This window comes from Mus musculus, chromosome 4 (genome assembly GCF_000001635.26).
Source record: "Mus musculus strain C57BL/6J chromosome 4, GRCm38.p6 C57BL/6J".
NCBI classification, from domain to species: Eukaryota; Metazoa; Chordata; class Mammalia; order Rodentia; family Muridae; genus Mus; species Mus musculus.
In genome coordinates, this window is record NC_000070.6 from 112,604,043 (window position 1) to 112,619,350 (window position 15,308).

The following is a 15,308-nucleotide window of genomic DNA, read 5'->3' on the forward strand; positions in this document are numbered from 1 at the left end:
CTTAGTAGATGTTGATATGGAGACTGAAGTGGCCACCTCCTGTAGCCAGGTGGATTTCATTGAGGGTGGGTGGCAATAAGCCATCCACAAAACCTTTAACCCCCAAATTTGCCCTGCTTACAACATATGCAGTGATAAATTTGGAACATAGATTCAGGGAATGGCCATCTGATGACTGGCCCAACATGAGATCCTCCCTGACACTAATAAAGGAACTCTTCTATGCTTACAGACAGGAACTTAGCATGATTGTCATTTGAGAGGCTTCATTCTGCAGCTGATGGAAATAGATGCAGAGACCCACAACCACTTAGGATATCTTGCCAAGCTTCCTGTTATAATTCATATGCTCTACAGATGGGCAGTACTTTTGATTGTGTTTTTCCCTTGTCAATTTGCAAAGCACTTTTGAATATTATGAATCTTTTGAGTTCTAACTGGGGAAAATAAACTCTCAAAGTAGGTTATTTTAATTTTTACTCAATTATTTTATATGTATAAGTGTTTTGTCTGGTATCCAAAGAAACATGAAGAGGCCTATCATCCCCTAGAACTGTAAGTTCAGATGACTGTAAGCTACTATGTGGGTACTGGGAATTGAACCCAGATCCACTGGAAGAGCAACCAGTGTTCCTAATATTTAGCCATCTCTACATCCCTCAAAGTAGTTTGAATTTACATTTGTCTGATGTCTAAAGGTGTTGAACTTCTTTTTGAAAACATGATATCCCTGCCATTTGTTTACTTTTGTTTGTTTTGTTTTGTGAGATATCTATTTAGTCATATGTCTGAATGTTTGGTTGTTTTCTTATTCCTTAAGTGTTTTATTTTAGGTTTTTTTTTTTTTTTTTTTTTTTTTTTTTGTATACTATAAATAACAGGCTACTGTTAGATGCATAACTAGTAAAGATTTACCCATTCTGTAGGCTATGTTAGCATTAAAATGGTGGGTTTAATTTTTAATTTTATACTTTTGTTTGTTTATTTGTGAGGTCCCACTTGTCAGTTGTCATTGATACTAATACCAGAGTTACTGGCGTCCTGTTCTTTCCTGTGCCTACAAATTGAATGATAATCCCTCCTTTATCAAATTCAGAGAATCTGGTCATAAAGTTCAACTCCTTGTTTCTTTTGGAGTTGAGTTTTGTCCAGGGTGAAAGATGAGTGTCTAATTTCATTATTTTACAAGTAGCTATCCAATTTGAGCAGTGCCTTTTGTTAAAGATTTTATCTATTCTCTAATGCCTATATTTGACCGCTATTAAAAATCAAGCAGTTGTAGGAGGGTGACTTTCTATATGGGATGTCAGTTTTATTCAGTTATCAATATGTTTGGGTTTTTTCCTGTGCTATGCTATTTTTATATCTATATCTCTATATTATAATAGAAATAAGGGATGGTGACACCTCTAACAATGTTTTTATTGTTCAAGGCTTTTTTCTCTATACGTGGCTTCTTGAGTTTTCACTGGAATTTTGATATTTTTTTATTTCAATTTTGGTAAAGAATTGCAATGGCAGAAGTGCATCAGGATTGCACTGACCCATATATTGATTTTGCTAAGGTGGCCATTTTTACAATACAAAGATCTACCAATATGGGCAATTTTATTTATTTTCTTAAATGGTGTCTTCAGGTTTTAATTGTACAAATATTTCACTTTGTTTGGTTAAATATATTCCATCATTTATAAATTGTATTTGCCTGATTTTGTGTTAGTATCATTGGTACATAAGGATGGTCTTTTTGTTGTTAATTTTGTATCCTTGCTACACTGATGAAATTTTCTTCAGCTTGTGGATATTTCTAATTGCATCTTTAGATTTATAGATAGAATTAAGTATTCTTTCCCTTCTCATTTTAAATTTTTATCCAGTTTGTCTCCCTATTTTATCTTATTGATATTGCTAACATTTCAGAAGCAACATTAAATAGAAATTGTGAGAGTTAATATCCTGCCCTTGTTCCTTATTTTAGTGGAAACATCACTTGGTTTCCATTTAATACGATGTTGACTGTGGGTTTAATTTTTATTGACTTCATTGTTTGGGGCTCAGAAACTTTTAGTTTATGAAAGACTTTCTTCTGTCTTACTGGGCCATATGTCAGCAAAGGTCATAAGACTAAGTTAAGACAAAGTTAAATGCTGGGGCCCATTAGTGTGACAATCATATGAAATCTGAGTATCACATGATTTAAATACTGGCAAATCCAGATTCAATCCTAACTCTTTGTGAAAAACATATTTTCTTCTCTATTTGAACTGTTCTCTTAGTCATCTCTGATGTGTGGAAATAAGTTTCTAATTTTTTTACTAAATGTTTCTGAGCCCAGTGATGTTACATTTTGTTCAGGGCCTTTTCTGCATGTAATAATATTCTCATTTGGTTTCTACTGATTTTTTTTTTTTCAGCATTTCTCCGTGTAGCCCTGGCTGTCCTGGAACTCACTTTGTAGACCAGGCTGGCCTTGAATTCAGAGATCTGCCTGCCTCTGTCTCCCAAGTGCTGGGATTAAAGGCATGTACCACCACTGCCCAGCTTGGTTTCTACTGATTTAACCAGTATATGTACTTGGTTACATTTTTGATTTACACATATTGAAACTTTCCTGCATCTGTGGAGTAAAACAGAACTGTTGCTGTAAATCTCCAACTCAAATATGCCCCAGCAATGAAAACACAGCTCAATTAATATGAATACATGCTGTGTGTTTAGATTGGGCAGATCTACCACTGCACTACCATCTTCCACATTTATGAGACCCTGTAGAACTTGTGATTTCTCCAGGACATGTGGTTCTGCTCTGCTTTTCTTCTTCCTCCTCCTCCAAGTCCTTTCCTTTTTCTATTTTCTCCTTCTCCTTCATAATCTTCTGCTCTACTTGCCTTTATCTGCCCAAACATCAGCTCTCCTTTATTTTACAAATTAAGGTGGGAAGCAGGTTTACAGGATATCACCTGAGTGCTGACTCATTCCTTGTTCACAGCCCCTTACAGGAGAATGATACTCACATCAAATATAATTAGCTCTAGGGCTGTCTGCAACATTTTCCCCTTTCTGTCCAATTAAAAGACTATTTTATTTTCGATATAAATGAACATAACTGTTACAATACTTCCTCCTATTCTTCCGTAAGAGTTCCCAAGTTCCATCTACTGTTTGACTGTTAGTATCTGTATCTGTCTGAGTCAGCTTCTGGTTCAATCCTCCTGTCTGTAAGCATAACTGAGTATCATTAAAAGTGTTAGGGATTGGTGCTTGCCTGTGGCATAGGTTGCAAGTTGGGAGGAAGGATTGTGGAGGCTAAAGGGGATAAAGACTCCACAGCAAGACCAACAGAGTCAACTAATCTGGAACTTTGGGGCTCTTATTATCTGAACCACCAACCAAAGAACATACACAGGCTAGACCTAGGCCAGCCAGCACATATGTTGCCCATATGCAGTTTGACCTTCACAGTCCTGAACAACTGGAGCGAGGGCTATACCAAAAGGTGCTGGTTATATGTGGGCTACGTTCTTCTAGCTGGGCTGACTTCTCTGCCTTCAGTGGGAGAAGAAGTGCATAGACTTGCAGAGACTTGAAGTGCTATTGTGAGGGAATACACATGGAGGGGAGGGCTTCACCTGCTCACAGAAGAAGGGTAAGGGCCACAGGGGAAGGATTGTGGAATGGAGAGACTGAGAGGGGAACAGTCAGTGGGATGTACAGTGAATAAGTCAAAATTAAATTAAATTTAAAAGTAGCAATAGAAACTGTAACTAAGACAATGGATAAGCAAGTATCTCTTTAGTCAGATCACAAGATCTTTGAATATATGGTACACTAAACATGGTACAACTATAGCTGTGAAAAACCTCTTTCTTGCTTCTTGAGTAACTAACCTCTAACTTGATTTCCATAATTTCTGTTCCAGTTTGTACTCACACCAGCAGTAAGTGTTCACCTTTTACCATATCCACACCAATGTTGATTACCAATTGTTTTGTTGATCTTGATGCAACTGATTGCCTGTAGCAATTAATCTAAACATGTTACTCCTTGAAATTTTTTTGTATCTTCATTAGTTTGTTATGTGGGTCATATTTAGGCAGTTGTACTGTTTTATGGGTATAGCTTTTCTATCACATATAGAAAACCATGCTCACAGAACTGTCCTGATCTTTTGACTCTTATTATCTTTCAGGGTAACTCAGTCACATATTGTCTACATTTGAACAAATTTGGATCTTTACAATAGTCATCTGCTTCGAAAAGAAGCTTCTTTCATGAGGCCTAAGAGATATATTTATCTGTGGTAATGGGAATACGTATTTAGAACATAGAGACTATATTGAATTTAGAATGTAGCAGTAAGAGGTTCTTTTCTAAGTTTATTCACCTCAACAGATATGAGTAGTTGGCTATGTTTACAGCCCCAGACATGAAGTCTCTCCTGTTTTGAGTGCATATTAAATCCCTGTAGGTTGTTGTTGGTTAATTCCAAAATAAAGTTGTTACTACTGCAATACTGAGGATATTCTGCCAAGCTGTGGCTTGTTTTTATTCATAGGCTTTACAGATGGGTAGGACTATTGATTATATTTCTTCCTTGGCAGCTTACAGAACATCTTCTAATAACTCAAATTTTGCTCATTAATACTGGAGACACTACCAGACCCGGGCCACCTTGGGCATCAACTCAACGGACAGTCCCATGGTTCCAAGAGGACTCTCCACACCACAGGTGCCCTAGCACACCCAGGATCTTATGATCACTGGTGAGTGGAACACAACAAAATAACCAGGAGGGACCTGTTCAAGGAGCAACAGGGACACAGGAAACTCGCCCAGCCAGCAGCTGAGGTTTGTTCCAGTTGGTGCCAGCCCTAGGCTACCTTGTGCTCAGCGGAGAGTCTCATGGTCCCCAGAGGACTCTCCACACCGCAGGTGCCCTACCATACCCAGGATCTTAGGATCATTGAGGAGATTCAGCCTCCAGAGAGGGCTCTGACCCCAGGACTCAGGTGAGAGAGCCATCTTCTATCCCAGGTCTCTCAGAGACCAATCTGCACAGGAGAGCATGTGGGCCACAGAAACAACAGAGCTTTTTGGACAGGGTCCCTTTGGTCCTTTATCCTTAGCCAGGAAGACGATCTGGGACCCAGACCTCTGGGAACCTTCCCACCAGAGGAGAGTTAGCCTCCAGGGAAGGTTCTGGCCCCATGGCCTCAGGTGAGAGGACCATCTTGTATTCCGGGTCTCTCAGAGACCAATCAAAGCAGGAAAGTGCCTGGGCTGCAGAAGCCACAAAGCTTCTTGGACAGGGTCCCTTCAGGCCATTATCTTCAGCAAGGAGGCAGATCTTAGCACCAGACCTCTATGCACCTTTCCTACAAGAGTAGAGCTTGCCCTCAGAGGGTGCTCTAACCATAGGAACTCAGGAGAGAGTTGGACTTCCAGGAGTGCTGACAGAGGCTAACAGAATCACAGGAGGATCAAGCTCCAGCCAAATACATATATAACATCTAACACCAGAGATTACCAGATGGCGAAAGGCAAACATAAGAATCTTACTAACAAAAACCAAGACCACTCAGCATCATTAGTACCCAGTACTCCTACCAGAGCATGTCCTGGATATCTCAACACACCCAAAAAGCAGGACTCAGATTGAAAATCATATCTAATGATGCTGATAGAGGATTTTAAGAAGAGCATTAAAACTCACTTAAAGAACAGGAGAACACTGCTAAATTGGTAGAGGTCTTTAAAGATGAAGCAGAAAAATTCCTGAAAGTATTACAGGAAAACACTGCTAAACAGATAGAAGTCTTTAAGGAGAAAACAACAACAACGAAAAAATCCCTTAAAGAATTACAGGAAAACACAACCAAACAGGTGATGGAATTGAACAAAACCATCCAAGATCTAAAAATAGAAGTAAAAACAATAAAGAAAACTCAAAGAGAGACAACTCTGGAGAAAGTAATCCTAGGAAAGAAATCAGGAACCATATACGTGAGCATCAGCAACAGAATACAAGAGATGGAAGAGAGAATCTCAAGAGCAGAAGAGTCCATAGAAAACATGGGCAGAACAATCAAAGGAAATGCAAAATGCAAAGAGATTGAACTCAAAACATCCAGGAAATCCAGGGCACAAGGAGAAGACCAAACCTACGGATAATAGGAGTAGATGAGCCTGAAGACTTTCAACTTAAAGAGCCAGCAAATATCTTCAACAAAATTATAGAAGAAAACTTCCCAAACCTAAAGAAAGACATGCCCACGAACATATAAAAAGCCTATAGAACTCCAAATAGACTGGGCCAAAAATGAAATTCCTCCCAACACATAATAATCAGAACAACAAATGCACTAAATAAAAATTGAATACTAAAAGCAGTAAGGGAAAAAGGTCAAGTAACATATAAGGGCAGGCCTATTAGAATTACAACAGACTTCTCACCAGAAACTATGAAAGCCAGAACCTGGACAGATGTTATGCATGCCCTAAGAGAACACAAATGCCAGCCTAGGCTACTGTACCCAACAAAACTCTCAATTACCATAGATGAAGAAAACAATGTATTCCATGATAAAACTAAATCCACACAGTATCTTTCCACAAATCCAGCCCTTCAAAGGATAATAAAGGGAAAACTTCCACACAAGTAGGGAAATTATGCCCTAGAAAAAACAAGAAAATAATCTTTCAACAAACCTAAAAGAAGATAGCTGTAAGAACAGAATACCAATTCTAACAACATAAATAACATGAAGCAACAATTACTTTTCCTTAATATCTCTTAATATCAATGGACTCAATTAACCAATAAAAAGACATAGACTAACAGACTGGCTACTTAAACAGGATCCTACATTGTGCTGCATTCAGGAAACCCATGTCAGGGAAAAACAGTACCTCAGGTTAAAAGGCTGGAAAAACTATTATCTAAGAAATGGGTCAGAAGAAACAATCTGGAGTAGCCATTCTTTTCTTTTTTTCTTTTCTTTTCTTTTCTTTTTTTTTTTTCGAAACAAGGTTTCTCTGTGTAGCACTGGCTGTCCTGGAACTGACTTTGTAGACCAGGCTGGCCTCAAACTCAGAAATCTGCCTGATTCTGCCTCCCGAGTGCTATGAGCTATGATTAAAGGCGTGCTTTCTTGTTCATAAAAACTATTGGTTTATAATTTTCTTTTCTATGTTGGGCTTTTGTCTGGTTTTGCTACCAGTGTAAAAATTGGATTCATAAAAGTAATTTGAAACTGCTTCTTTATTTTCTAGTTTGTAAAATAATTCAGCAGATAGTCATATATTAGTACTTCTTTGGAGGCCTGCTGAGATTCTGCACTGAATCTGTCTAAATCTTTCTAACCCTGTTTTTTTTTCTTTAATAAGGAGGAAAATTTTAATTATTGCTTCTATTTTGCTGAGTGTTATAGGTAGCTTTATTTATTTTGTTGTTATATATCCATAAATCCATCCATTTATTTTAGTTTTTTTTCAGTTTTGTAGAATAAATACATGGTGCCATTACTATGTTTGGAATTGTGGCCAGTCTACTTTGGGTAGAAAGAGAACCTACTCCTATTATCTCATGAATGCAAGAGTGCTAAATTGACTCTTGATGGCTTATGTCTAAAACTATAAGTTAAGGCATATCTTAACCATCAGGGAGAAGCTTCCCTTTGAAGTAGAAAATGATTAACACAGAGATCCAGAAGTGTCAAAACTACAGAGAATAAGAGACTGAGAAGTGCTCAGCCTTAAATGAGATATCTATACCATTCTGCCTCCTCTCAAAGCTTAGGAATCATTGAGGGAAAAAGTGGGGAGTGTAGGAGCCAGAGATGATAACACAGGGAAACAGTGTCTTCTGGACATAACAAGACAGTTGCACATTTGATCTCATAGTGCTCACAACAGATTATGTGAGACCTATGCAAGTTCAAGCAAGAACAAATCCCAGCATGGAGAAGGAAATTTGTTATGAAATTGCCCCCATATTTGAGGAGTCATTGACAACAGATAGTTGCTAAGAAAAGGAGAGGCAGTTTTCTTTAAAAGTGCAATCCTTGGTAAGGCAACAATACTCCCATGGAAGAATGTACTTCCAAAACCACTCGATAGCACAGTTTGTTCTTGATTGGTGTGTTGGTTATATTTTGCAAATTTGAAGTGAACCAAGAAATATCAGGGAAAAATAATCTTAATTGGGAAAATGCCTTCATAATATTGATAAATATATATAAACAAGACTATGTGCTACAGTCTCAAGTATTAATGTGAGACACCCAAGAACATTCTGGGTTGTGAAAAGTCCAGAGCATGTAATAAGAAACCATGCTAAACAATCCATAAGTATCAAGCCACAAAGCTGTCTTCACTCCAAGGCTTCTGCTTTAGTTCCTGCCTCTAGGATCCTGCTTCTCAGTTTCCTGTGTTTGTTTCCATTACGATGTAGAGTTACCTGAATTGTAACTGAATTAAACTTTTTCCTTCCTGTGTTGCTTTGGTCGTGGTATTTCATCACAAAAATAAAAATGTTGCAGTTTTTATTGTTTTTGTTTTGTTTTGTTTTTTATGTAAGGGACACAAAGTTGATTGGGTAGTGAAGGGGCATGGGTTGGGGAAGAATTGGCGATAAATTGATAAACTACTTTGTAAAACTATCTCAAGAACTAATAAATATATTTATAAACATTTATATGTGTATATTTATCATCTCATACATACATATAAGTGTACACATAGATATATGAAATACTTGTAGAGATACAATTATACAATCACTGAAGTTAACCTTTACATATATATACACATGCATATGCAAGTATCTGCAGTATTTTATAAACATATGTATGTACTAGTTAATATATGTTTTCATGTTAAACACATACATATATAAGTATGTAATCTATGTTAAACACATATATAAGTTTGTAATCTATGTTACACATTAATATACATCTATACATTACAAGTATGAGTGAATATGTGCATGAAATTAATTATTGTATCATATAGGTTTCCTAAATTTCATAACCTCTCTTATTTCTTCCTAAAGCTTACATCTTGTTCTTTCTCCCCAACTTTACTCCCAGTCAAGCTACTGCAAACTATGATTTTTGAATTTACTACTGTCTTTTGTGCCTTCAAGTTAGAATTGTTCTGTCAGCCTGGGAAACTGCTGTGATCTTTTGCTTACCTGGTCTAACTTGTTGTTTTGTTTTGAAATTACTGTCATTTATTAACTATACAAAGCTTCCTTGAATATATCATTTGAACTTAAGGACATTTACTTGTGTTTCTAAAGTTATCTTTACTATGTACATGTCTAGCATTCAAAATTCATGATACCTTTTTATTTGGAACTCAGTGAATGACAGGTATGGGTCAGATTTCTTTTTACTTCTCCTGTGGAGGAAAGTCTTGCTAGCGATTGAGTAACACTAGATGCAATCACTGAGCTAAACAAAGATTTCATTTATGGGTTGATATAACCAGCCCTGTAGGAAGTTCCCTGGAAGAGAGACCTGTAAGGCTTGCAGAATCATGTGGCCAGACTTTCAGGTTAGGAGTAGGGGTGTTGATAGTTAATTTCTCTCATCTCCCTCTAACTCTGACATGTTTATGGCTTCAGGAGAACTGCTGAAGTGTTATCAAAAATTCATATGACTCGATTGAGTCTTTTATAGGGACAACAGAGAACTGTTGTGGTATCATCTGGCTTAGGTAAGTAATGAGATGTATTAAGCTTTAGAATATGATTATACCTTCATAGATAAGTTTTATTTCTTCTATTTTTTTTCTTCCTTGTACCTCCTGGGAGGAATATTGTATACCTAGAAACAAGTTTCAAGTACTTAGACATAAGTATTTTAAGATTAGTAAATCTTGGGTCTCAGAAGGAGGGAGAGTTAGTCCTTTCTAGAGGGAATTTCCTAAGGTTTCTTTATGGGTGAAATGAAAATTTAATCTTGGGAAATAATGAACTTAGGTTCTAATTTTGGTTTAAACAGGGCTAAAGAAATATATGTATTCTTATAGCTGTTATTTCTCAGACACATAATAGTGAGACTTGTGCCCATCCTATGGTTTTTCTAAACCAATATAATTTCTATGTTGTGTTCTGCTGTGAAAAACAAAACCATAAAGAGAATGTATGAGACGTACCTGCTAAGTCTTTGAAATGTGTCTTTAAAATTTCAATTCCTAAAACAAGATAGCAGAAAAAGACAAATACTTCATGTTCTCAGTCATACATAGAAGTTTAAAAAGTTGATTTCCTAGAAATAGCTGCATAAACAGGCCTGGGATAAGGCAATTATTGGACATATTATTTTAGAAGGGGTAATTTATTTTAGGAATTTCATCCTAGACAATGGACTACAGTCAGCTAATGACTCCTGGGAAAGGAAAATAAGATGTTTATATTATATATTTATAAATTTTAATATGAAATACATATTTTAATATTTATATATTACACATATAAATTTAGGTATTACATACATATATATTATATATATGTACATATATATATATGAGTGTGTGTGTGTGTGCAATAATAATAAAAATTCTGCTGTCATCTTTAGAGTAGGGTGATGTGAGAGAAGCTGGAGGGAGGAAATGAGAGAAAATAATGTAATTATATTTCAAGTTTTAAAATAACTTAAAAGTTGATTTCATAGCTCAGTATCATCATCACTGTACTCTAGAAAAGGGAAATAGATGCAAAATTGAGTTATTTAATCTTTTGAAAATATACCAAAATATAATTATCTAGGTGAAATAATTCTAATATGGTAAATCTAATTTAAAACTCATTGTAGTATTTTAAAACTGGAATATATCAGTAATGTGTTCCAACTTGAAAAGTTTACATCTTGAAATATTACACTGTAGCACATAAAATACAGTTATTGCATTTCAGTCAATAAAATTTTAAAGAAAATGAAAATTAGACTTTCTGCATAAAACATTAAATTCTCCTTGAAAGCATTCAAACTCCTAGCAACTGTGATTACCTGTACAGAACCTGCACAGGATTAGTTCCACTATGTGCCATTGTGGAAGTAAAAACAATAATAAGGCTTTCATCCCATTCTGTGGCTTTGTATGCAGCTAAGAATTACTGGATAGGGGAAGAGATGTTTTTCAGTGATGTAGTGACAATCAGTCATTTTCTTATGAACAAACCTTTACCATAGCAATGGAGGTGAATACAAAATATATAGAAGTATGAAAATATCACAATGGTACCCACTAAATATAATTAATATATACTAGTAAAATGTAAAAGAAAGAGTTATGGAGAAATGACTTAGTAATTAAGAGTATGTATTGTCCTTGGAGAGGATCCAGGTTCAGTTTTGGCACCCATATGGTGGTTCATAACCATCTTTAATTTTAGTTCCAGAAGATCTCACAATCTCTTCTGACTTTCATGGGTGAAACTCATATGCACATCAGATGTTCTTAGCCAGTGGTCTAGAGGTACACCCAATTTTTCACGAAGGGTACCTAAGACAATTGGAAGTCATATATATCTACATTATAATTCATAAGAGTAGTAAGATTACAGTTATGAAGTGCAAACAAAAATAATTTTGAGTTTGAGGGTCAGCTCAATATTAGAAACTTTATTTAAGAGTCACAATATTAGGAAGGTTCAGAACCACTGATATACACATATGCAGGTAAAACAGACAAAAGTGAAATAATTAATAAAAAGATTGTAAGACATATATGATATATATGAAAACTTTTCAATTTATTTTCTCAAAATTCAAGAAGGACGTACCATAAACATTTTTATATTTCCTAAAATAAAGAGTATAATAGATAAAAGGCCAAAATATTCAGTAATGCATAAAAGGTCTTCATCTTTGACTATGACAATTTTTCACCTTAAGTTTTTCATAAACAAAAGGTCACAAAAATATGTCTCTACTTACAAATTCTGCATAAGAATAAAATTTAGAACAATGAGTAAAAGAAAAGAAAAACATGTACCCTTTTAAAAAGCCATATGATTAATAATTGTAAGGATAAATCTGTTTCATACTTTTTTCATGTATTTAAATATAGCTAAATGTGACATATACTTACACAACAGGGTCTTTGAGACTTGGATCCCTTTGGCAGTTCCATAACCTTATCTAGAGAGGTGACCTGATAAAGTTGGCCAGCCCAGAAGACATCATGCCTGGTAGGATGAGATCCTCTAATGGGGAATAAAATATCTAGAGTTATCCAGTCATTACATGGAACATTCCTAAAACTACGACCACAAATTTTAGTAAATGAAAATTTAAGGATGATATATATCATGGAATAAATGAATGTATTGAAGTTATTCATTGTCCTAGATTGTGGCCTAACAGTAACTCTACTTGGAAGCCAGTAGAATAGTATGGAGGAATATGATTTCTGCAACATTTTCTCATGTTTTTACTGACCGTTAACTTGTGTCTCATCACAGGTGTAATGGGAGCTACAGGAGTACTTCTCTGTGTTGTCTTACACTTCCTCCAGATGGTAACACAGAGTTCAGGTATGAATCTTTCACTTGCTTTTGAGCCTTAGCAATGTCAACTACCTCAGGAAAATCAAACTATGTTACAAATGATAGAGTATTTAAACCATTGTTCCTAAAGGTTGGATGTAGCAATGAAGTGAAGTCAGTCACAAGAGTACCCAGCTTAAAGAAAAAAAGTCTAATCAGCAAGAACCCTTTCCTTGGATTTGATTCAGCTGTCAGGAAGAAAGTACAATGAAAGAGTTCAAATACTTTCCTTGTGGACCAACATTCACACTAAATACAGGAATTGCATAGCATTTTACACTGAGTATTTGTACAGGTTGCAGATACATACTAGACTCTATCTGAATTAAGAATGCAGTAGGGGGAAAACAAGGGAAGACAAAACAGCATAAGAGAATGAGAATTTGACTTTGTAGGGACATTTTATGTCAAACACAGATAAACAGATTCTTGGAGATGTTTAAAAGAAACGATTTAAACACCAAATGATGTAAAATATGCAGATTATTCTACAAATACATGATTGTCTAATGATAAAATCCCACATTTACTTGCATTCTACTCTTATTAGACTAATTCATCATACTAGAAGTTTCATTGGTGATGATAGATGTCCATTTGTGCCTTTGACTTCCCCATTACATTGTGATTTCATTTGGATTTCCATTGAAGCAATTCAGTAATCTTCTTCCACATTATGTTTCCATATGACCCTGAAATGATCTATCCCTACCTGTATTTACTGTCTTGGCCCTCTTCACCCCCTTTCCACTTTTGGTTCTCCATTTTCCAACCATAGCTACATATATTATATTCTTTTTTTAGAAGATCTATCGTGGTCACTAAATTCTTACCCTATACCTAATCTTTGTGGTTATATGGATTGTAACTTTGTTACTGAGGACTTAAAAGTTAACGTCTGCATAATTGTTAATATGTACTTGTCATTCTGGATTTGAGATACTTCGCTCAGAATGATTTTTTTTCCTCACTTCACACATTTACCTGTGAATTTCATGATTTCATATTGTTATATATCTGGGTAATAATATTCCAGCATACCATTGTACAACAATTCCATTCATCCATTGAAAAAAAATCTAGGCCATTTATAATTTTTGAATATTATAAATGGAAGATCAATTGGCATAATTTTGCAGGTATCTCTGAATTAGGATAAAGCATTATCTTGAAGTAGACCTACTCTGAGCTTCCTAAGAAACCACCACACCTATTTCTTTAGTGGCTGAACAAGTTTGCACTCATACCAGCAATGAATATTTGCACCTTTTACTTCACATTCTCTTGAGAATAACCTATAATTTCTCATATTGTCAGGTGTAATTAATGAATGTGAGATGAACTCTAAATATGACTTTGATTTGCATTTCACTTAGGGTGAAGTGGGTGAAGTGTGTTGAACATTTCTTCAAGTATAATACAGTCATCTAAAAATTCTCTGTTTAGTTCTATAGGTGATGTTTTATTAGGTATTTTCTTCATTTACATGTCCAGTGCTATCCCAAAAGTCCCCCATACCCTCCCCACCCACTCCCCTCCCCACCCACTCCAACTTCTTGGGCCTGGCATTCCCCTGTACTGAAGCATATAATGTTTGCATGACCAATGGGCCTCTCTTTCCATTGATGGCCGACTAGGCCATCTTCTGATACATATGCAGCTAGAGACACGAGCTCTGGGGTGGATATTTGTTAGTTCATATTGTTGTTCCACCTATAAGGTTGCAGATCCCTTTAGCTCCTTGGGTAGTTTCTCTAGTTCCTCCATAGCGGGCCCTGTGATCCATCCAATAGCTGACTGTGAGCATTCACTTCTGTGTTTGCTAGGCCCCTGCATAGCCTCACAAGAGACAGCTATATCAGGGTCCTTTCAGCAAAATCTTGCTAGTGTATGCAATGGTGTCAGCGTTTGGAGGCTGATTATGGGGTAGATCCCTAGATATGACAGTCTTTAGATGGTCCATCCTTTTGTCTCCGCTCCAAACTTTGTCTCTGTAACTCCTTCCATGGGTGTTTTGTTCCCAATTCTAAGAAGAGGCAAAGTGTCCACACTTTGGTCTTCGTTCTTCTTGAGTTTCATGTGTTTCGCAAATTGTATCTTATATCTTGGGTATTCTAACTTTCTGGGCTAATATGCACTTATCAGTGAGTACATATCATGTGAGTTCTTTTGTGATTGGGCTACCTCACTCAGGATGATGCCCTCCAGATCCATCCATTTGCTTAGGAATTTCATAAATTCATTCTTTTTAATAGCTGAGTAGTACTTCATTGTGTAAATTACCACATTTTCTGTATCCATTCCTCTGTTGAGGGGCATCTAGGTTCTTTCCAGCTTCAGACTATTATAAATAAGGCTGCTATTAACATAGTGGAGCATGTGTCCTTCTTACCGGTTGGAACATCTTCTGGATATATGCCCAGGAGAGGTATTGCGGGATCCTCTGGTAGTACTATGTCCAATTTTCTGAGGAACTGCCAGACTGATTTGCCTTTTTTTTTTTTGTTGATTCTAGATTTTTTAATTTTTATATATTTTAGATATTAATCTTCTACTAAATATGTAAAATTTAAAAATAGTTCTCCAAATGTTAATTTCCTTTTATGTGCAGAACATTTTCATTTTCATAATGTCCATTCATTATTTGTTGTCCTTTTAACCTTTGCTAATGGTGTTATGTTCCAAAAGTCTTTCCCTGCTCTAATGAGTTCAAGAATATTCCTCACTTTCTCCTCTACCAGACTCAGTG

At 36.0% G+C, this 15,308-nt stretch overlaps 1 protein-coding gene across 5 annotated transcripts in view; it reads left to right on the plus strand.

Moving 5' to 3' along the window:
• The first annotated feature begins 9,555 nt into the window (after window positions 1-9,555).
• Window positions 9,556-15,308, plus strand: part of Skint2 (selection and upkeep of intraepithelial T cells 2) — a 38,651-nt gene continuing 32,898 nt past the window's right edge. For 2 of the 5 annotated variants that reach the window (NM_001285965.1, NM_001285963.1), the window contains exons 1-2: window positions 9,698-9,723; window positions 12,476-12,547. In NM_001285965.1, the coding sequence (NP_001272894.1) occupies window positions 12,481-12,547 (67 nt within the window). In that variant the 5' untranslated portion in view covers window positions 9,698-9,723; window positions 12,476-12,480. Of the gene's footprint in view, window positions 9,724-12,114; window positions 12,203-12,475; window positions 12,548-15,308 lie in introns of those variants that run through there. The other 3 variants (XM_006503186.4, XM_006503185.2, XM_017320265.1) reach the window with 3 other exon arrangements.